The sequence below is a fragment of the Gracilinanus agilis genome, chromosome 2 (genome assembly GCF_016433145.1).
Source record: "Gracilinanus agilis isolate LMUSP501 chromosome 2, AgileGrace, whole genome shotgun sequence".
In the NCBI taxonomy this organism is placed as follows: Eukaryota; Metazoa; Chordata; class Mammalia; order Didelphimorphia; family Didelphidae; genus Gracilinanus; species Gracilinanus agilis.
The window spans coordinates 406,581,248-406,604,199 of NC_058131.1; the positions used below are offsets into that span (position 1 = coordinate 406,581,248).

The 22,952-nt window shown below is 41.3% G+C and overlaps 1 protein-coding gene across 1 annotated transcript; it reads right to left on the reverse strand.

Moving 5' to 3' along the window:
• Positions 1-8,765: 8,765 nt before the first annotated feature.
• GSC (goosecoid homeobox) lies at positions 8,766-10,847 on the reverse strand. The gene is made up of 3 exons (XM_044661868.1): positions 10,251-10,847; positions 9,297-9,556; positions 8,766-8,918 (listed from the first exon to the last, which is right to left on the reverse strand). Exons 1-3 carry the CDS (start codon positions 10,588-10,590, stop codon positions 8,766-8,768), a joined length of 753 nt encoding a protein of 250 aa, XP_044517803.1. The 5' UTR covers positions 10,591-10,847.
• Between the last annotated feature and the right edge of the window lie 12,105 nt (positions 10,848-22,952).

Below are 22,952 nucleotides of genomic sequence, written 5' to 3' on the forward strand. Positions count from 1 at the left end.
CAATGTGGGGACACATCTGATGAATGTGAGATGAGGGGAAGGGAAGAAGTTCTCCTCAAAAGGCTTCAATTTGGCGGCAGCTGGGTAGCTCAGTGGATTGAGAGTCAGGCCTAGAGACAGGAGGTCCTAGGTTCAAATCTGGCCTCAGACATTTCCCAGCTGTGTGTGTGACCCTGGGCAAGTCACTTGACCCCCATTGCCTTGCCCTTACCACTCTTCTGCCTTGGAGCCAATGCACAGTATTGACTCCAAGACGGAACATAAGAGTTTAAAAAAAATAAAATTAAAAAAAAAAAGGCTTCAATTTTTCAGTGAATCCCTCAACTCAGAGAGTGGGAAGATGGAATGGTATGGGAGGTTCTTGGGATTGAAAAGCTTTATCTAAAGTTCTTAGTTGCTAAATCTAATAGCTTTTTATCATTCCTCATCCTCCTTGAAGTTTCTATAATATTTGGTACAGGAGGAGGAATAAAAGGATTCAAGTTCACATCCTTCCTATGACTTGTTAGTTGTGTGACTCTGGGCAGTCACTTACCTCTGGAGATTTGTTTCCTTATTTGTAAAATGAGACGCTGAACCGGATGATTTATAAGTCCCTCGTAGCTCTCTGAGTTATAACCTTATGACATTGCTAATCACCCCTGGGAATATCCCATGAAAATAGGACTCTGTCTCTAGTCTCTTTTCCATTTCATTTACATACCTGACAACACAGTCTTCATAATACATATGATCCTGACCATATCACTTGCCTGCTCAAACTTTCCCATGACTCCCTAATACTTGAATAAGAAAACTACAGCCTCCTTAGTCTGATACTTAAAGCCTCCTGGAACTTCTCTCCAATCTATCTTTCTAGGGCTATTTCATATAATTCCCTTTTAGGCAGTTAGTGGTCCAGTACATAAAGCATTAGATTTGGGAGTCAAGAACAAGATATGTTCAAATACTTCCTCAGACACTGTGTGACCTTGGTCTAGCCACTTAACCTTTACCAGCCTCAGTTTTCTCATCTGTAAAATGAGGATAATATCTACCTGCCTGGCAAGGTTGTGGAAAATCAAATGAGATAGCATATATAAAGTATTTTGTAAGCTTTAAAGCACTATATAATTATTATCTATTACTATTATGTATTCTATATTCTAGTCAAAGTGGGCTATCAAAGAGGGTGTAGGGCTGAATATATAGATCTGGGAATCATCTACATTGAGATGATGATTGTACCATGTGAGGGAGCATAAAGAGGACCTAGGACAGAGCCTTGAGGTGGAGTAGTCAAAGAACTAAGAGAACCAAGAGAGAATAACATCCTGAAAACCTAGAGAGAAATCAGAGAGGATGAGCAATAGGGCAAATGCTGCTGAAAGGTCAAAAAGGATTTAGATTAGGAAGGGCCATTAGATATGGCAATTAAGAAATCACTGGGAATGTTGGAAAGAACAGTTCCAATGAGGTAAGAAACCAAATTGTAAAGGGTTTAGAATTTTAAAAGAAGTGGAGATAGTGATTGTAGATGGCTTTTTAGAGTTTAGATGAGGAGAGACATGTTGGAGGATGATAGAGAGCCAGCCAGGCTCTAATCAAGTTGGGTTTCTTTGTTGTTGTTGTTGTTTTTAAGAATAAGGAAAGAAGGGGCAGCTGGGTAGCTCAGTGGATTGAGACCATGCCTAGAGATGGGAGGTCCTAGGTTCAAATCTGGCCTCAGACATTTCCCAGCTGTGTGTGTGACCCTGGGCAAGTCACTTGACCCCCATTGCCTTGCCCTTACCACTCTTCTGCCTTGGAACCAATACACAGTATTGATTCCAAAATGGAAGGTAAGGGTTAAAAAAAAAAAAAGAATAAGGAAAGACTTAAGTGTATTTGTAAGCATCAGGGAAGGACACAGTAAACATGGAGAGATTAAAGATTAGGGATATAATGGGGATGATTGTTGAGACAATCTGTTAGAGAAGATGGAGGAGATGGGGTGGGAACAAAGGTAAATACTTATAGAAGGGTTGTCATTGACAAGCAGAAGGGTGACTTCTTTATTGGAAACTAGAATAAAGGAAGAGCAAAGGAGTATGCGTGAAGGGAGAGACAAGGGAGCTCTTGGCCAAAAGCCTTAATTTTTTTTGGCATAGTAGTAGATGAAGTTCTCAACTGAGAAGGTGGGAGGAATTGTGTGATGTCAGAGTTTCAGAACAGCTGCTATGACAAGTGGAATAGGGATAAATTAAGGAATAGTGGTAATAGATTTGCCTTACATAAATGAGGATGATGTTTAGATGAGATAGTTGAAATGTTAAATGTTCCCAGTTTGCACAATTGCAGTTATCTTTTTCAGTTTCATTAGGTAGCCTTAGAGTAGAAGGAAGTTAAAGGTGGGAATTCATCTAGGATTAGAGTTTGGGAAGAGCTGATCAGTAATTGGATAAAGGAACAAGGATTTTAAGATCAGAAGAGTCTAGAACTGAACTGGTTCACCAAAAAGGTTGAAAATTGGGAAGAGGGGAGAGAATAGACAGACTTAGGTTACAGCCTGGAGTGGTGCTGAGGGATAGAAGGATTGGAGGTCACAGGGATAAAGAATAAGGGGGAGAAGGAGGAATAGGAGGAGTAAGGTAGGTCATATTTTAATTGGACTAGCAGCTATTTTCCAATCTTGTCTTTCATTCTCTAAATTTTGCCTTCATATTGGTTATTCCTGTGCTTGAAACATTACTTCCTCTTCTTTTCCAGTTAATATTCTTCTCTGCTATCTAAACCACTAAACTTTCTCAGATATGCACAATCTTGTCCCACCCCTAGCTCTAAGTGGTATTTCCCAACTCAGATTTTCCTTTTATCAGTGCCTCTCCTCTGCTTTTTATCACATCCTTCAGTATTTAGTAATAAGTTGCATCATCTCCTTAGTAGACTTATAAGCTACTTTAGGACAGGTATGGACTCTGCCTGCTTTCATCTTTGTATTCATAGCCTAGAATGGTGCCTGGAACAGAAGAAACACTTAATATTTGTTAAATAAAGACAAGAGATAGCATTTATTTAGGGTTTAAGGTTTGTGAAGAGCTTTATATGTTATCTTATTTGATCCTTATGATAACTCAAAAGAGTAGGTGCTGTTATCATCTCATTTTACAGATGAGGATACTGAGGCATACAGAGGTTAAGTGACTTTCCAAGGGTCACATAGTTAATGAGTGTTTGGTGCAGGACTCAAAAAAGACTCAAGTTGTCCCCACTCCAGGCCTGCATTCTATTTACCTGGCTACCCAGCTTCCCTGAAAGCTCAATATACATCTTTATGGGCTACTAATTTCACTTCTTTTAAGAAGCCCATTTAATTTTCCTCCCCAAAATAGTGTTTATTAATTAAACTAAGGGTAGGAATTGTATTTTTTTTAATCTTTATATCCTCAGTGCCAAGCACTAGGCCTTGGACATGATAGACACTTAATATTTGCTAATTTAATGAACTATCTTTTATTTGCAAAGATACACCCTAAAAAACTTCCACCTTTAAAAGAAATTTTTTTGTAGTCTTACTGAGCTCTAATTGCATCTCTTTATCTAATCTCTCCTCTCTAAATATCTGGCCTGATTCCCTAACACAAGATTACATCCTATCTATCCTATCAAGCAAGCCCATTTTCTTAAATATACAACATCACACTGACTTCATCAGAATTTATGTGAAGACCATCATTGTGGTTAAGATCCTGAGCCAAAAGAAACAACATATTCCTGAATTCCAAATTTAAATGGATTTGTGCAAGGCCTTGGTCTTGCTGATTGGAGATGTCATGTATGTGTGCCGTGTTATAAATTCATTTTCAATAAAGATTTTAATATTCTTACCTTTGGTTCACTTAAGGATGAGATGGGGCAGAGTAAATAAGGGCCAGAGGGAAATAAATGGGAGAAAGAGGAGGGAGGGAAAGAAAGAGACGTTCATTTTGATCAATTGATGCAATTTCTGATCTGCTTTTGCAGTTGAATTATTTAACTTTTGTTCCAGAAAATGCTAGCCCTGCATCTTCATTCCACACCCTGCCCCCATTTCTCATACACCACGGGCACACCCATGTGGCTAGAATAAAAACTATCAAATTGTCTGCTAAGAATTGCTCTGCATGCGTGAGTGCGCCTGTGTGCCTGCATGCCTGTGTGTGTATGTGCACGAGCGCTCCCGCTTTAAAAATCCCCTCTTTAGAAAGATTAGTTTAAGGCAATTAGGCATTCAGCTCTGAGTCTCTTAACAGATAGTCAGAAGTTGGTGTTCTACATTTCCAGAGTCTACTCATTTGCTTCCCTACTTTTAGGAGAAATCAATCAATTAATTAATTAGTGTTCCTATCCAAGTGTAACCAACTTGTTTTTTAAAATTTAAACTACGTAAGGCTCTAAGATTAGAAAAGTTTTCTGACCATCTGGAATAATCAGCTGACTGTGAAGGGTCAGTGTTTTGGAGTTAGTCCAGTTGAAGGGATTACCAAACTACGTACCTTACCCACTATCACCAAAATGTGACTATTCTCCCTCCCAGGAGGTGGGGGTGGGGGTGGGACTGGGAGCTTTTAGACTGATCAGTTAAATCCTGGCAGTCTCAAGAACAACTAGATCCAGTAGAGCAATGTCAGCCTCCTTCAGGCTAAAGAGGAATTGTACAAATAAAAAGTGTTGGTTTTGCCTTTTTTTTTAAATCACAAATACCCTTCCAAAGAGACATATCTAAATCTTTACAATGGTTGCTCTCACAAGAGCTATTTTTAAAGGCCAACAGATGATCTTGTACTTTCTCTTCTGGTACTTTTAGAAGATAGTTTTTTCTGTTGCTCAAAGTCCCCTCTCACACCATGGCACAAGGGAGTATTCAGCACCCCCTTACTCAAGCAGCAAAAATTCAACATTCCATCTTGGTAAGGGAGGGCTTTCCACATTGATCCAAAAGCCCTAAGGAGAGGCTGAATAGAGAGATCAGACAAAGGGCTTTCTTGTTATACTTTCTTGCTTTTACCTTTTTTATTGACATTGGTGTTTCTTTTTATTTCTTCGGAGTTAAACATCCACAAAATACTGTACTTAGAACAGAAGAAGGCAAAGGTGCCTTCTTTTTTTCAAAGTTATATTTGGGAGGTAGGCAGGGTTGTGTTCTCAGTCCCTCCAGAGCCTCCCCCTCCAGGAGGTGCTTTTTAGGGGAAGAGGAGGGAAGACTTCACTCTTCAAAAATCCCTGACAGTAATTTCTTTTTCCTCTTTATTCTGTAACCCAACCCCAACCTTCATCTCTACGCCAAGCAAATGCATTTTACAAAGTTAAAAAAACAAACAAACATATATATATATATATATATATATATATATATATATATATATATATATATATATATCCCCTTTCGCTACTGCTGCTGACATTCACCACTGATATTCACCACTGTCATGCACTGGGGTTACAAATGAGTAAACTGAGGCAGACAGAGGTTAAATGACTTGCCCAGGGTCACAGAGATAATAGGTCTGATGTAGGACTCAGGCTCAAGTTGTCCCTGCTGCCAGGTCTGGCATTCTATGCAACAGGTCACCTAGCTTCCTTGAATGCCCAAAATACATCTGTAGGCCTACTAAGTTCACATTTTTTAAAAAGACTAGAATCCATTTAACACCCTCTCCGATGTTTTTTTTTTTTTTTGGGGGGGGTGTTTTTTTTTTTTTTGCCTCTCTCTTTTTTCTGATTAGAAATTGGTGTGTCCACTACTGTCTATGACAAGGATACCTGTGAAGAACTATACACTGGGAAAATGTGGTTGTAGAAAAAGAGACTGGTAAGGAGCTCAGTAGAGATTTTTTATATAGAATCTCTGGAATATTGCAAGGACTGCCCAGGAAGCAAAGCAGAAACCTACTTTATGATATTACAGTTTTAAATCTTAAGTTGCAAAGTCAAACACTGAAATGGAATAAATTTTGAAGTGAGTTTCTATTCAAGAGAGATGTGGGGATGGTACAGAAACTTTCCCACTATTATGGTGACCTTTGTAAATGAAACATAATGTATTAAAGCCACAATTAAATTTCTCTTCTAATCAAGTTAGATATCTTTCCACTTTCCCACCAGACTTCATTTTATGGGACATAAATGGTTCTACAAAAACTGGTACTCCAACAAGATGGTGGCTGCCAAACAGGCATCCTTGTTGTACTCCTATTTCTAATGTTCCTGTTTAAGGGGCTACTTGCTCTTCTTCCCCTAGGGACCCTAGATGATTACTGCTGGGGAAAAAAGAAGGTGTCCCTTCAAGTTCTGCAAAAGACAAACTCGTTCGTTATTTTAAAGAATAAGCAAAAAACCCTTACCTTTTGCCTCAGAATCAATACTGTAATGGTTCCAAGGCATTAAAGTGGTAAGGGCTAGGCAATGGGAGTCAAGTGACTTGCCTAAGGTCACATAGCTATGCAGTGTCTGAGAGCAGATTTGAACCCAGAATCTCTGGGCCTGGCTCTCAGTCCACTGAGTCACCCAGCTGCCTTCAAACTCATTCACTGTTCAAAAAGTCACCTCACTGTTGGTGAAATGAAGAAGTTGAATCAACACAGCATAACTGACACATTGGCTTGCTTTAAAAAAAAAATGTATCATTTAATTTTATTTGAAAAGTGCACAAAAATCTTTGCTGTAAGGGGAATTCTATTTAAAGGCAGGACTCATCAGTTCCAGGTTCTCCAAAGGCCCTACAGAAAAAAATAAGGGCCTTGGGGAAGAGGTTTCCCTAAAAATCTGGCTGGAGGTGAAGGGCTTTATGAAAACCTAACAAAGTGAGAGAAAGGTCTTTCTCATCTACTATCACACAGTTTTCAAGCTCCTTTTGGTCAAGAGATACAGTTTAACTAAAAGCTTTATGGGTCTTCCCCTGGGAAAAGGACAGGCAGCCTTGTGAGCTTTACAGCAGACTTCGGGGCAATTTCTCATTCTTCCACACCCCTATTCTGATGAGGAAGGGGAAGGAAGTGTAAATGCAGGCCAGAGGTATGGGCGATATTGATGTGCTTAGAAGTAACCCTGTATATTGTATATTTGTGGGAGGAAAGGTGGTGTTGAATTAGAGGTCACCAAATAGGACAAAAGATTTTATTTTGGAAAGTGAATTGCAGAGTGGAGGATTTGTGGAGAGGCAAGGAAGAGAGAGATCATGCCATAATAAAACCTCCATGGTTTTTCAGTCCTGAGCCATAGCTGGCTTCAGGTTTCTTATTTTCTGCATTCTACAGTCTAATGATTGGGCAACAGAATTTGGCATTAACCCACCCATACCCCACCCATTCTGGTGTCCCAGCAGCAGTTACTAGTTTTCTCAGGCCCAGAGAAAATTTAAAAGAGAGAGGGACTGAGAGGCTTTAGAATGGGGATGGAGGGGGCTCCATCTGTTCAGACCACTTCCTGTTGGGCATACCACTCTGAAGGCTAAAGGAGGGGAAGAAGGGCACTAGGGATTAGGAACTGGGGTCACACTATCCAGGGCCAATGGCTCTGAAATGGCTCCTATTGCAGGAAGTCAATGGGGTCAAGTTACAGAAGGTAGCAGAAAGGGAATCTGGAAACAAGAGTGTACAATTTTTTTGACCAGTATTCCTTCTGGCCACTACTGATCCATGCCTCTAGGAAGAGGCTGGCTAAGGGCTGGCAGCCTTCCTTTCATTCCTCCCTTTCTCTTAGTCCCAGCCACTCAGCTCCCAACCTTTACCACTCCCAAATCAAACAGGGATGTTTGTTTCTCTTGCAAGAGAGCAAGGGCCCTTAATTTCCCAGGCCGAATTTCTTGGAGATATCCAGGAAGTAATCAAAAGATCGTATAGTCCAACCCAGTCATTTTAACATAAGGAAACTGAGGCCCAAGGAGGTTTGAGGACGTTCAGTGTCTGGCCCAGGATCACAGCAGTAGTAAGTAGCAGAGCTAGGATTCAATCTCTTTTCCATTAAATCACACTGAATCTGGAGGGAGTATCAGTACCGTGAAGGTGAAGGCTTTGAGTGCTTTGGATTTAAGAAAAAATAATATGGAAATTATAGAGCACCTTTAAGTCTCTCCTATTTCATTCTGCAGATCCTCTGGGACTACCTGGCACCCTTTTTTATTCCTTCTTTTTACCTTGCATGTAGACTCACAGAATCATGAACCATTAGGACCAGATCAAGAGACTTTAGAAGTCTTTGGACCTAATCCTCTTGTTTTTCAGATGAGGAAAATGAAGTCTAGGCTGAGTGTGGGGAGGGACGGAGAAGAATTTGTCTAAAATCAATCCATTAATTAACCCAAATATTGAACCAAAATATGTTTCCAGAGACCAATGGGAGGACATGCCTTCTTTTGCCTGAACTTTTTGCAACATATTCAAAAACCAACTCCCTCTTTCAAACCAAAAAATTTTCAGTTGTACACTGAATTTGCTTTCTACTGTCAGTCTGTGAAGGAGATGGTGGAGGATATATAAACATATTGGATATTGGTGCATTATATTTCGCCACCATCCATTTATTGTATCATCACCTTTAACTTAACTATAAATACTACAGAATGGGATAGGGGAAGGGGAGTTGTTAGACTGGCTGAGCCTCTCTGAAGCCAGCTCTATACAAGAAACACCAGGGAATATGTACACCATTTTACAGTTTTCCTCATTTCCCTTCCTTTTCCCCCAAAAGGCAGCGAGTGTGCAAGATAGTAGCATTGTATGTGCAAGTCTCTAAAGGTATGCAAGTCCCAAAGTTCCATTCCGGGGCTATCAGCTATCAGAGTCCAAATCGCTTTTACCTTCCTCTTCCCTTTTCTCTGGGGATGGCTTCGAAGCTTTGCTCCATTTCCGTGCGTTTTCCGACTCCTCTGAGGAGGACCTCTTCTGCCGCCTCCATTTCGCCCTTCGATTTTTAAACCAGACCTGTCGAGAAAAGACAACAAACAATTAACTGGAGGGGAAGAAAGCCCCATAAAATAAAATACCAGGTTACCAGAGAAAAGAGAGCATAGATTTGGGGAAAGCACTATGTAGATAACTCTGGCCTACTTTTCTTTGGGCCTTCTGAAGCTCAAAGGAAAAAAATAGATTCTGGGAGGTAGACCATTTAAAAATTCGGTAGAGATTTAAAGAAGCCTGGGAGTTTTAAAGCAGGTATTAGTGGCCTGTTCATGAAAACACAAGCTACTAAACCGCATTAGAAAGCCGACTGGCATTCCAAACTCAATAAATGGGGCTACCCGGGTGGAGCTTTCTAGCGAGCTGTCAACATTTTGTACAGGAGGCAAAGAAGGACAGTACCTCTACTTTTTCCTCCCTCAAGTGCACCCTCCGAGCCAGCTGTTCCCTAGTGCCCACGTCGGGGTACTTGGTCTCCTGGAACAGGTTCTCCAGAGCTTCCAGCTGTTCATCCGTGAAAATAGTTCGGTGCCGCCGCTTCCTCCGGCAATGCAGCTGGTTAAGCAGCTGCAGTTCGGTCCGCGACAAGGTGCCCACGTTCATATAGGGCAACATCTGGTGGGGAACCGGGGACATCAGGACTGAGCCCGAGCCGTCGTAACCTGCAGCAGGCGGGTAAATGGGGTTGGAGGGAGAGTGGAGAAGGAAAAAGCAGGGACTAGGAGCTCCCAACTCCAGACCCAGAGTGAGCTCTCCCGGAATCCCGGGCTTCAAGACCTCTCACTCCATAGCCCTCCCTCTAGAGATGAAGCTCGCCTGCCAGCGCTTAGCTGTGTGGAACCTGGATATAACGTGGTAAAAATCAAGGGCTCCAAGAAGATTCTCACTGCCCCGGTCCCTGCTTTGTCATCATCATCATCATCATCATCATCATCATCATCATCATCATCAATCATCATTATTATTTTGGTTGCCTAAGCTCCTTTCCCGCAAAACGGGCGGAACTGAGCTTCCACTGACTTTTCCCTAGCTGTCCGCCAAAGTTCGCAAGAACATAAAAACTAGACTGCCGCGCTCCTGAGAAAGTTAACAGTAGGCTCCGTTCCTACAAATGTAAAATAATGTACATGGAAAAGAATAAAGAATAGTTTCTTCGCTGGTTCCCCAGAAGCCCCCCTCCCCCATCTCACCCCTAGTCCTAGGAGCCACAAGTCTCAGCGCATACTTTTGCAAAAAAAGCAAAAACCAAAACCGAAAAAAACCAAAACCCCAAAACAGTGAGGGAAGAGAACGAGAGTTTCTGGAAAACTGAGGTGGAGGAAGGGGATTGAAAGAGGGCGGCGAATATTACCATACCTGAGGATGGGACGCAGGAACACTGCTGGGTCCCCAAAGGCTGAATCGCCCCGCAGCAAGATGGGCCGACGGGCGTCGCCTGCACTTGCAGCTGCCCATAGTAGTAACTGTTATAGCCCAAGCGGGAGCCACCGACCGCAGTCTGGAGGCCGGCTCCGCTGGGGGCTACCGCACGCGAGTAGAAGCCACCATAGTCTGAAGCGCTGGCATAGAGAGAGTCCCCGTGCAAGGCCGGGAAGACCACCGGGGCCCCGGCGCTGGGAGCTAGAGGCAACACAGAGTCTTTACAGCGAGGCCGGGCGGCGAGAATATTGTCGATGCTGAACATGCCAGCAGGCATCCCCGAACTCTTCCCGCCGGGGACAGGAGAAGGAAGAATCCAAATAATAACAACAATAAAAAAGAATAATAAAGAAAAAGAGCAAAATACCCACCCCCCAAAAAAAATCCACAAAATACCCGCAAGTCTGTTAGAAAAATCAAACTGAAAGATCTTGAGCTGCCCAAATTTGTCTCCCACTCTCCTCTGCTTTCTCCCTGTCTCTGTCTTTATTCCCTTCAGTCTCTTATGTCTCTGTGTCTCACTCTAGCTCTCGATCTTGCTCTCACCCTCTCTCTTCCTCTCTCTCTCTCCTCACTCTCTATCCCTCCCTCCCTTTCCTGCCTTCACTGAACTCATTCCAGTGTTGGATGAAGGATATAGTAGTCCAGCTGAACTTCTTCCCTTTTTTATACAGAGTCGACGTCATCCTAGATTTAGTTCCTGGTAATATGCAGATGACAAACAAAACCAGATTTGATTTCTCTCTTCCCCCCCCAACCCCCCCATTCTTCCCTCCTCAGTAGGGATAGTAGTGGTTTGGGAATGGGGGGAAGGGGGGCCAGGTTGGCGGAGAAGCTAAAGGAGGGGGCTACACAATGGCCTGAAAGGAGACTGGTCTGTGTATTGAGAATTAATTAAATTAACCTAATCCTTTCCTTTACTGGGCGCTCTGAAGGCTGTGCAGCTCTGTTGGCCAAGCTAATTGCTCCTGTTAATCTGATTAATGCCATTGTGCGAAAGCCATTTACAACTCCCGCCCAGTCTGTTATGCACCTACTCCTTTTCTCAGGTTGGCTTCTATTATAGCTTGCGATTTCCACAGTTGGGGGCTCACTTTGTTCGTGATGGGTAATTTTACTTTATTTTTAAGAAAGTCACCCCGGCAGCGTTTGCATTTAATTCTGCACGTAATTCGTTTTCCACATCACCCTCATCTGTTCTCTTTTCACTCTGTTCTCTCCAGGGAGAGGTTTGTCTCCCTAGAACCCCTTCCTTTTAGAGGGAAGAACAGCGCCTTGGGGAGGTACTCGAAGGAAAGCAAGAAGGCACCAAGTTTCTAAAACAAATTAATATTTCTTGCAGAGACTCTGAGGTGGAAAACACACGCACACACCACAACCCGAGTCACTGTGCCCAACTGCGATTCTGCTTTTGAAATCTTTACCAAGGCAGTCTCCAGTGATGCTTCTTTTCCAGTTCGGTGTGTGAAGGATAGTGGGGTTGCGGGGGCACTGGAGGTTCCCTCTCTTTATCTAGAGGTCAGTTTCTCCTTATAGGGAGATGCGGGCGGGGGAAAGTTCTCCCCTACTCCGACAATCTTCTTCCACCCCACCCCCACCCCCACCTCTCCAAACTCTGCTAGTGATACAAGCACACAATATTTCACAAAGCTTACACTCCCCCTCAAAAAGTCGCCTGCTTCTCCACTGACAAGCCCCGAGCTCCCCCACCAGCAGGTTGCCCAGTGATTTGCACAATCCTCGGTCTGTCACGACTGGCCCTCAGAATCCACAGGAGGTGGACTGAATCAGATTAGATTATTTACCCCATCAACGCTGCGTCAGAAAAGGTAGGAAATTGTAACGTGTAACGAAAGCAAAACATTAGCCTTTGTTGGCCAAGCTCAATTGATTTTGCCCAGCAAAGACTGAGTTTATTAGTGCTTTCAGAAAACCAAACTGGATCAATTCCCGCGCCAGCCCTAGGCCAACCCAACTGCCCGCCGACCCGGGGAAAGGTCTGGAGGATTCGGCGTTGGCAGCGAACGTGTTAAATGTGATTGTCTCCCGTGCCACGAAGGTCACCTTAAAATATCTAGATGGGTTTTCCGGATTTCTCCTTGCTTTTTTAACCAATAGTTATTAGCCAATTAAGCAATATCTCTTATTTTTCTGATGCGTAGGTCAGTAGTGACTTCCAAGTAGGTTGGGAAGAATTGCCAGATAGAAGGATAGGGAGTTTGTAATCTAGTAGTCGTAGCTACTTTAAAGTAGACGGGCTAGGGGTTCCCTAACTCCCCGACACTGCCGAAGCGACCCGGATTAAATCCCAAAAGGCTGAATTAAATGGGCATTTGAGCATCATTGCAATGGCAAGGGGAGATTTTCGTGCATTCTCAGAACTCCTTCAGGCCCTTACTTACCGCCTCACTCTGAGGTTGCATCAGGCCAAAGGCTGGCGGCTGGTCCCCAATTGAGAGCTAGTGCTAAGAGTGTGTAGTCTCAAATACTTCACGTTCCTTTCCAGCTTCAAGCCCGAGGCTCCCCGGCAGGGTGAGCGCAACTACAGCCATAGGCAAGCCTCGGAGTCCGCTTGTTCTTCTGGGCGAAGGTGAAAGGGAGTTTTGGAGATGTTTCTGTAAAAAGGAAAGCTTTTGATTTTATAATTTATTTTAGAAATCGAGAAACTCTGGTGTGGCGGGTCCCCTAGGAGAGAAATAACTGTGCCTCTCGGGGTCATATCTAGGGGAGAAAATTGCTGGAGCGCGTTCTCTTTCGCGCGCTCTCTCTTTGGAGATACAGCCTGTTTTATTTTTCCCAACAGTCGATGTAAATCGCGTCTTATTCTCGGCCCATGCTCCCCATTGACCTTTCCTAGGTTTTAAAACAAATGGGCCGTTGGTGAAAGAAGCAAATCGTTAGTAATTCGCACGAGTAAATTTCCTTTTTTAAAAGAAAAATTAGTAGACATCATCTTAGGAGAATGATCCAGAGGACGGATTCTGGCTACGAACCCTAACTCGTTCCTTGGGTATTTCGAATCCTCTCCAGTCTGCCCTAATTCTACTATAGGTTGGAGTGAGGTTGGATTGGAAGATTCCAGAGGCAGAACCCAGAGAAATTCCTCCCACTTGGGCACATTTCTTCTAGTAAAAAATCACGTTGGTTTTTAGTAAGTAGTCCCTTTCCCATTTCTTAGCTGCGTCCCCCTGGGCAGGTCATTTAACCTCTGTGAGATCAGTTTCTTTATCTATAAAACAGGGGAAATTGTATCGAACTATCTATCTCGCAGGGTTACTTTAGGGAAAGTACTTTGCAAACCTAAACGATTTATAGGAATTCAAGCAATTTGTCATTTAGCAATATTGTTTTCTTCTCACTCTTTTCCCTCAAAATCTTCACTATTCACTAAGAATGATGATAATGATGATAATGATGATGATGATGATGATGATGATGATGATGATGATGATGATGACAATGGCTGACTCTTCGGTAGCACTTTACCAGGTGCAACGGACTTTACACACATTATTTCATTGTCCTTCATGCACTTCCAAGGGGATGGCTTTTTCAGTTCTTTTCGATGAAATGACTCCTCTCTCCTTTATCCTCCCATACCAGGGCAAATAATTTGCCAACAACCTCGGAAACGAATAGTTACCTAGAATAACGCCCAGGCAGGGGTTAGTGATGGTCCAGAGTGAAGGTGTGGGGAGAATTTACATTAGACTTTATTACTGGTCGCCTCTTTTGGAGCTGGAGGCCGCCCCCACAGGTCACTAGGTCAGCCTGGGACAGCCGCTACTTTTCCCCCCCTCAACTTCGGACTTGCTGGCTCTCGACTCTGGGAGGGAAAAATTCACGCCTTCGTTACCGGCCCACTTCCCCTGCCCGCTCCCCACCATCGGGTTAGAGGGCAAAGTCTCGGTCCCCTTTCCTCCTTCACGTCAACTTCGCAGAACTTTCCGGGGAGCCGGAGTTTGCAAGCGAAAACCCCCTTTTCCTCCCGCAGCGAATTTTCCTTTCGCCCTCCCGGAGAAGGGAACTTACAAAAGTCATAAATGCGCTAAATAAACAATCAGTTGTCCCGCGTCGTCAGGGTGAAATTGGAATAACAAATGAAACTCAAGCAAATTGTCCTACCTAGTGTTGCTAAGCAATTGTTTGTTACTACTGCAAAGTCTCAGCATGAGGGGAGGATGCATGTAAAGCGGAGTATAGGGACGGGTCCGACAAGCTGTTAGATGAGAAATACAGTAAACAGGGCATTGATTTTCAATATTATCCCCCAAACACGATTTCATACAAAGCAATCACCATGCAGAAGTCTATGAAAATGTGTTTGTTGCGAAGTCAGTCATTCTGGTAATATTCCTCATTTTTAAGATATTAAAGAATAGATCAGCAGATACAAAATGCATCAGGTATATTGCCTTTCAGCTTATCAAGTCTCTTTTGTGCAGCGGCCATAGTCAAATTGATTCATAAAGGTTAGATTAAATTGTTTCTGTGATTTAAAACAGAGAGCAACAAAGTTGTGGGCCCCCTGCCCCCACATTCACACACTTTTCTGACCTGATGTTTCTATCAGGAGAAAAACTATTCGCCCCAGCATCACTTTCTTGCCTCCCCCTCCCCACCCCGCTGTTCTCAGTCAAAACGATGTCTGTGGGGCCCCCAACTTCTCTTAGAAAGAACTTTGCTTTCATCATTCTCTCCATAGCTCCCTGAAACAGATCTCTCTTCATAATCAAAAATGTTCAAGTGGAGATTTTGATGCTATTTACATAAATCTGGCACATTGTTTCAGGAGGTAAAATGGCGTCTTTGGCCGTGAATTTGTTGGGGTCAGGTAGGGTTCACTTGCCCCCTAATTAAAGAATAATGTATCTAAACCCCAGGGCATGTTTTTAGTGAAGAGGTGGGGAGGGGCGGTAGGACTTTGAGCGGAGTCTAAGGGAAAGCAGGACTTCTTTGAGACAGGCAAATCATTTTGTTTCAGTGCTACCCTCCAAAGTGAGCATTGTTGGCTCGAAATCCTCTCCTCTTGTCCCCCAGCTGGGCACATACCGTTTCTGTGAATTCAGGGCATCTGCTGGACAGACCTGTCTATTCCAGGAGTTGGGAGTCTCTGGGGTGGATTCTGGGAGAGAAGCTTAATGGATGTGGAAAACAAGTTCAGGAGCTGTGGATTAAATAGGGTGACAGTACCAATATTCTGTGAGTCCTGGTTTATCTTTGGGGGTGGAGTGGGAGGGAGAACTCTTCAAAACTAATTTTTAATTGATTTTTTCCAGACATTGTATATGTGTGTGTCTGTGTGTGTGTGTGTGTGTGTGTGTGTGTGTGTGTGTGTGTGTGTGAGAGAGAGAGAGAGAGAGAGAGAGAGAGAGAGAGAGAGAGAGAGAGAGATCTCTTAATGAGGATACCTGAGTACAATTTCACTTTTACTTTTCCTCATTCTTGAAAATAGGCAATTGATAGGAGCACACAACCTCATAATACATAGATCTTCAGAAGAATACAGAGCCAAGAATCACAGAGAAAGACAGGAATGGGAAATGGGCACCCCATATCACTGAGATCAGATTCACTGAGGTTTAAAACTCTTAGGAGAGAAGAATCAAGAGACATAAAGTCAGCAGACTTGTAAAGGAAAAATAAAAACTAGCTACCATAATTCTCTGTGTCATTTTCTATCTGAAGAGCCAAATGACTTGATCTCTGTCTCAGTTCCCTGATCTGTGAGCTAGGGATACTATACTAATAACATTATAACAATAATAGAGTCACTCAGAGGGTTGTTGTCAGGAAAATGCTTTGGTTATAGAAATGTAAACGACTATTAATTTTTCTTTTGATCTTCTATTTTTATGAGGTTCAGATAGAAATGGCCTTGAGACAAGTTACTATTATAATTAATCTCTTCAGGTTTTTTTTTCCTATGAGATTCAAACAGAAACCATCCTAGGACAAATAGATATCTTGCTATTATTTTGGACTATTGCACTAGAGGAGATATTTATTTTTTTAGTTTAAAAAATTAGTTATAAACTCATTCTCTGTAGGCTCACTGAAAGCATCTTTGGTACGATCCAGTGGTAGATGGGACAACAGGGATGATATAGTCATCTCATCTTGTTCCCAGATCATCACCTCTGTTAGGTCTCAATATTTTAAAAGTTTTTTTGTTATGATCATTGTTTCTATCTTGTTTTTCCTTCTTCTTCATCCTCTTCTTGAAGAAAAAGTAAAAGTATTTTAGAGTAGCAAATGGAGTCAGGAAGATTTGGGTTCTGGTCCTACCTCTGATAAATACTGGATGTGGGATCTTGGGTAAGTCACTTGACTGCTCAGTGCATTCGGGCATCTCTTTAAGGCTATAAATGGTAGAACAATTTCTGTATTTCATTAGCACAGGAGATTTCCTCATCAGGAAATTTCTTATACCATCAGGAGTTTCTTAACCCAATGAAGTCACAGGTCTGGACCAAAAACAAAGGCAATAAAAATGACAACCACCAACACCAACAATAGCAATAAAAAAAAACTGGGTAACACTCAGAGAGACAAAAAGAAGGGTGAGCTCAGTAGAAAACCTCAGAAACTAGCTTGGTCTGCTCTAGAGCTGCATTTGCCTTGAATTCAGCTATCACATTTACCCAAGTTTGTTTCAGAATGATTGCACCACTACTCTGGTAAATCATACATTGTAAATGATGATAATTTGTTCTCTGAGAAAATTTCCCTTGAAATGATTAGGAAAGTCAGTCATTTGAAAATTAGACCAAATGCATAGGCAGTTCCCAGAGCTTCCCGCTAACAATATCAGCTTCTAAAGTTTTCATTCATATAAACCTTATTAATGAAGATCTTTTAGTTAAATGTCAAGGGGGTTTGAAATTTAGAGTAAATCATGAAGCTTGTATGTCTTGCCAAGTCATGGGTCAAATGCATTTGTGAAAAACTGCTAAAAGAGCATATGGTTTTGAATTTTTCTACAATGACTAGTGTTTAAATAAATTGCTTGTACTGCTTAACTTCATGTATAATTTTGACAGAAATTGGCCTATAGCCTTTTGATATGTAAACATTTCAGCCTTTTATGCGGTATAAAAAGACACTTGCTTTTTAGGATCAGCTAAAGCCGTCACCCTGTAATTCAGAAAGCTGGCACCTAACATTACACTCTTGCTACATTTCAACTTTCAAGTGGCTGCCTCAGAAAAAGAGGATATTTCAAAAGTATTGTCCATTTGGAATTAAAAGCTGCAAAGGAGGTGAGAATATGTCATTTACTCTCAAAGAGAAATAGCTGATACCATAGCATTAAAGCACATCCTCTGTCAGTCTTTCTCTCTATCAGGACATTTAAGTGCTGGCAAGGATTGACTTCCATGACATTAAATTATGCCTTATATCCAAGCCTATCAGGCAGATGCACAAATAGGGTTGTTTTTGTTTTGTTTTGTTTTGTTTTGTTTTGAATCTAGATATCACTTGGGAATATAGCAGCAGAAAACAGTCTTGTGATACAGAACCCATTGGGTTCTATGCAGACCCAGGATAGAATTCTCAGTTCTGGACCCAAATAGTATACTTTAAATGGAGGACGTTTGAAGCAATGGTGCTCCAACCACAACTTTTGTTGAAAATTCTGATACTTGGCAGCATTCTTAGCAAGGAAGGGAAATTTGGGGAGTTGGTCTCAAGGCAGCCTCCACCCAAGTGATTTTTGTCTGCATATAAATCTGAAGGGCTACTGAATAAATCCATTTATTGCTAATATATCTGCCTCACATAAATAAACCTTGTAATGTTGATTGGATGGATGGCTCACCCAGGGGTAGACAGACCAGGTCCCTGAGAGCTGCTTGGTGCCAGACAGTTCAATGTGTTTATTTCCTGTGTGCTCAAGCTGGGGTGAAAACTGAACTTGGAAGGAGCTTTCAATGAACTATATAATTTCAATCTGTTACTGTAGTAAAATTCATATTTATTGTATATGTCAGTTTGTCATAAACAGACGTTTTTGAGCTACACTGCCCCTTTTGTTAACTTTTAGAGGCACTTGATGGGAAGGGGAGGGAGAAGCTAACAGGGTTCCATATACACATTTCTTAATATGGAGTTTAGAGACTATAGCAAATTGAGGTGTTCTTAATAAGGACGATTATTCCACAGCGAAATCTAATTAAGAAAACAGAATCATTGGGAGGCCTCAGCCAGCGCTGAAAGCAGTGAGAGGAGGTGTTCTATTTACATTTCTTATGCATTCCAACACATCATATTGTGGTCAGCAAACAGAAAAGGATACATTTCAAGATAGAAAGAGGACATAATCTTTTTTCCCTTCTAGTCCTACATTCCAGGCTAATCTCTGAATTAGTTCTGAAATGAATAAGGGTAATCTTTTCCGGGTTACTTGTACTTCCAAAGCTGGTGGGAAAAGAACTGATTTACAAAATGTAATGCTTCATCACTGCCAGCTCCTTACTTTGAGAAAATCCTTGGAAAGCATTTTTTTGGTAGGAATATTCATTTAGCAATTAGTTATTAGTGTGTTGACACCATTTTGGCTCCTTCCTTACACCAGTACAATGTGGAAGGTATGTCCTAAGTTCCAAAACAAAACAAAACAAAACTCAAAAAAGGAAAAAAACCCATCCAGTGAATAATCGATTTTGGAATTGACTTGAAGTTTCCACATTTGAAAGTTTATTTAATGAACAATTACCTCAGTAGCTAAAGAAGTCGAATTTCATCCTGGATTTTAATTATGACTCTGCTAGTCCGTCCCTTGTGTGTCTTTGGGTAAATCACTTAGCCTCTCTGGGGTCTCAGTTTCCCAATTTGTAAAATGAGTGGGTTCAGACTTGATGATTCCATAAACATTCCGAAATAGCTCATATTTACATAGGGCTTCCCCTCCCCACACACACAACAATTCCTTGAAGGGAGAAGTGTGTTATTATAAACATTTTACAGATGAATGAACTAAGACTCAGGGTAATGACTTGTTCAGAGTCATACCGGGAGGAAAGTTTAGAGCCAGGAATTAAATCCAGCTCCTTTAGAGGCATTCTGATGTCTTTTCCACTGAATTTTTTTTTTTGCCCCATTTAAAGAAGCCTTGACAAAATGGTTTGTCATTAAATCACCTTAGACTCTACAAAAGATAATGAAAACTTCTTACTAGCATGCAATGCTGATGACCACATTTCAAAACACAAGGGAAATGGCGTTGTAATATATGGATTGGACCACCAAGCAATGAGATTGATTTTTTAAAACAAGTATACTAGAACTTACATATTCAAATAAATATCATCTTAAAGGAAAGTTTTAAAAATTATATGGCTCAAATAATTGCATCCTCTGGAATAAGCATGCAACTTCCCAAAGGAACTACTTTGACAAACAAATCATTTGGATGTCTAGGTTCTGGTCTGCTTGTTAAAAAATCATTATGTTATAGTCACACATTATATTGTATACCGGCAAGGGTCAAAAATAAAGTCAAGAGAGTGTGGTCAAATGTAGAAGCAGAGAAGTCATGGGGGGAATGGCAAAGGTTAAAAAAAAGAACTTTCACAAAACACTAGATGGAGCAAAAATTATTGAGTGTTAGAACTTGAAGAGTTCTTAGAGATCATCTGATCTTTCTCCTTCACCTTATATATGAGGAAACAGAAGAAAATTAAATGACTTGCTCAAAGTCACAGGATTGATTAGTGGAGAGCCAAAACTAGAATCTAAGCCTTTCAACTGCCAGATTTATTCATTTGCTTAAAAAAACAAACAAAAACCCTTACCTCCAAGCAAGTCCTAGGTGTCTTTTCCAAGGCAGATGATTGGTAAGGGCTAGGCCATTGAGGTTAAGTTACTTACCCACCTAGGAAGTATCTGGGATCACATTTGAACCCAGGACCTCCTGTCTTCAGACCTGGCTTTTTATCTACTGAGCCATCTAGCTGCCCCTCATTCATTTTTTCTAAACAAGTATTTATTGTTATTTCTCCTAATCTAGTGCCCTTTGCATTATGTCAGTTGCTTTTTTCCCCAGAGGTAATTATTGGTTTCTTATAGGAGCAGACAATGTTTTAAGCCAATAAAATTCATAACAACAACTTCTCCATTATAAGTACAAGAGATAGTTCAGTTGCTACGTATAAATGTGTGTGTATGTGTACATTATTAACCATTCCACATAACTAAGGCTAGATGGTGCGTTGGATAGAGTGCTGGGTCTAGAGTCAGGAAGACTCATCTTCCTGAGTTCAACTCTAGCCTCAGACACATTCTGCTGTGTGATCCCAGGCAAATCACATTCTGCTCTTTGCCTCAGTTTTCTCATCTGTAAAAAAACGAGCTAAAGAAGGAAATGGCAAACAGCTCCAGTATCTTTGCCAAGAAAGCCTAAAAATGGGGTCACAAAAAGGCAGACACAACTGAACAAGTTGATGCCTTGTCAATGATTTTTATTTAGTTAATGATTTGTTTGAGGGACATATTAATCACTTTTTGCATAATCATTCTGGGCATCATACCATGTAATTAGAGGCATATTATCTGAACAAGTGAGGTAATGGTCCTATTGTCCTCTGTCCTGGCCAAACCATATATCCATGCTGTTATTTTCAGTTATGCACCCACATTTTAAAAGGGAAATTATGGAGTGTATACATAGGAGGGAAGCCAGGATGGTGAGGGGAATTGGAAACATGTGATATGCTAATCAGTTGAAGAAACTGGGTATGATTAGCCCAGAGAAGAAAAGATTTAGAGAAGATAGGATTGGTGTCTTCAAATATCTCCTTCAGGGTTTTTATAAGAAAAAGAAAGAGAGTGGGGGGGGGGGGGAAGGTTTATTCCGATTAGCACCAGAGGGCAGAACTAGAAAACAATGATTTAGGAAGAAACAAAAAAGCAAGTTTCCACTTAATATAAAGGAGGAACTTCCAAATAATTTGTATCAAAGTGAAATGGGCCATCTCGAAAATCAAGTACTCTTCAATGGAAGTCTCTGATGACCGAATGCCTTGGTGCCAAGAGATTGTCTTGGACAGGATTTATGCTTCTGACAGGGGTTGAGCTAAATGACCTCTGAGGACTCCTTCAATTCCAAGATTCTATGATCATAACATCAGTTGATCAGCTCTAGAATAATTTGACCAAAATCAGTTGCTAAGTCCATCTAAAAATACCAGATTGACTTTTCCAAGGCAATTGTTGCTGTTGACATATAGGCATGGCCAATACTGAAAAGGAAAAACTGATGAATGACATATTAAGGATAGCTTTCACTTGCCCAGTAAAAATCTTATTTTAGACTAGCAAGTCTTCAGTTAAAATCATAATAGTTCCTCTTCAATATCTTTGTGCTATTTCTAATTTATGTATTATGGGAAAAGTAGTCTGTTCATAGTAATGATAGTTTGGGGATTCGATTCATGAGCCAAAAACTGGACAGCTGAGCTAGAAAAGTCATGTCTACATGATACTGTACATTTCTTTTTACAATTCCCTCAAGTCCTTTTTTTCCCCTCCATTTGTAACATTTGTGGATTTACTCATTTTCATCACTACTTAGTAAGTCAACACAAAATTTGCAAATGAAATGGTGAAGTAAAAAAAAAAAAATTAATCCCAAATAATGACAAGACTCACTGTGAAACTCTAGAGTCCGGGAATGATTTGGATCATAAAATATCCTTAGTGCTTTTCGAGACACTAGCATACGTTTTTGATTATGCTATTGTAAAACTATCCACGTACTGATTTCAGCAGTGGCCATTTCAGAACTTTCAAAAAGTCACTTTCCAAGTGCGCCTAAACTAGTGTGATTGTGCTCACATCAAACTTGTAATAATTTTTAAAATAACCCCCAGAATGCTCAGACCCTTCAGGAAAGGCCTCTTCAAAGTATAACCAAGGGTATCTGCTTATTATCATTACATAGTAGTCTATGATGAAAAATAAAGATTGACTATATGTGAGAAATAGATCCTATTTCTTATTTCGGGGAAATTATTAGATTCTTTCTGGTTATGCAATGGAGTCATTGTGAAATTCCACCCGTAGTAGAACAGACCTTAGAATGTGAAAACATATGTGGGGGTGAGGGTGGGAGGAATTTTCCCTACGAGGCATAAACTGCCTCAGACTCAAAATTGTGCCCCAGCATACCCCTAATGTCCAACTCGGTCCTTTTAAAATGCCCCGTGCTGTCCTTCCTCTGATATCATGCCCCTTCTTTCTGTGTTCCCTTTAAATGCATTGTTATCTTGGGGGTGTGAAGCAGACACATGAAAATAGGGCACATATCTATTACATGCTGAATATTAGCATCAGGAGGAAACTTTATCCATAAAAAGTTAGAACTGACTTTCTATCTCACTTCCCATAAGAGATGTTCTAGACCTTTACTTCTTTCCTCAAGCCTCCCACCAGACCTCTTCTTTGCTCCTGTCTTAGTAGAAGACCTTGCCTACTAACTTACTGAGAAAATGGAGTCCATCTACCCTAAGGTCCCTCTTTTCCCCAATTGCAGGCTTCAAAACCTTTCTCTATTACCTGTTCTCTCTTCCTTTGTTCTAGTTTTTGGCAAAGAATTGCCCCTTTTCCTTGCCAAGGCCAACCCCTATACTCATGTCC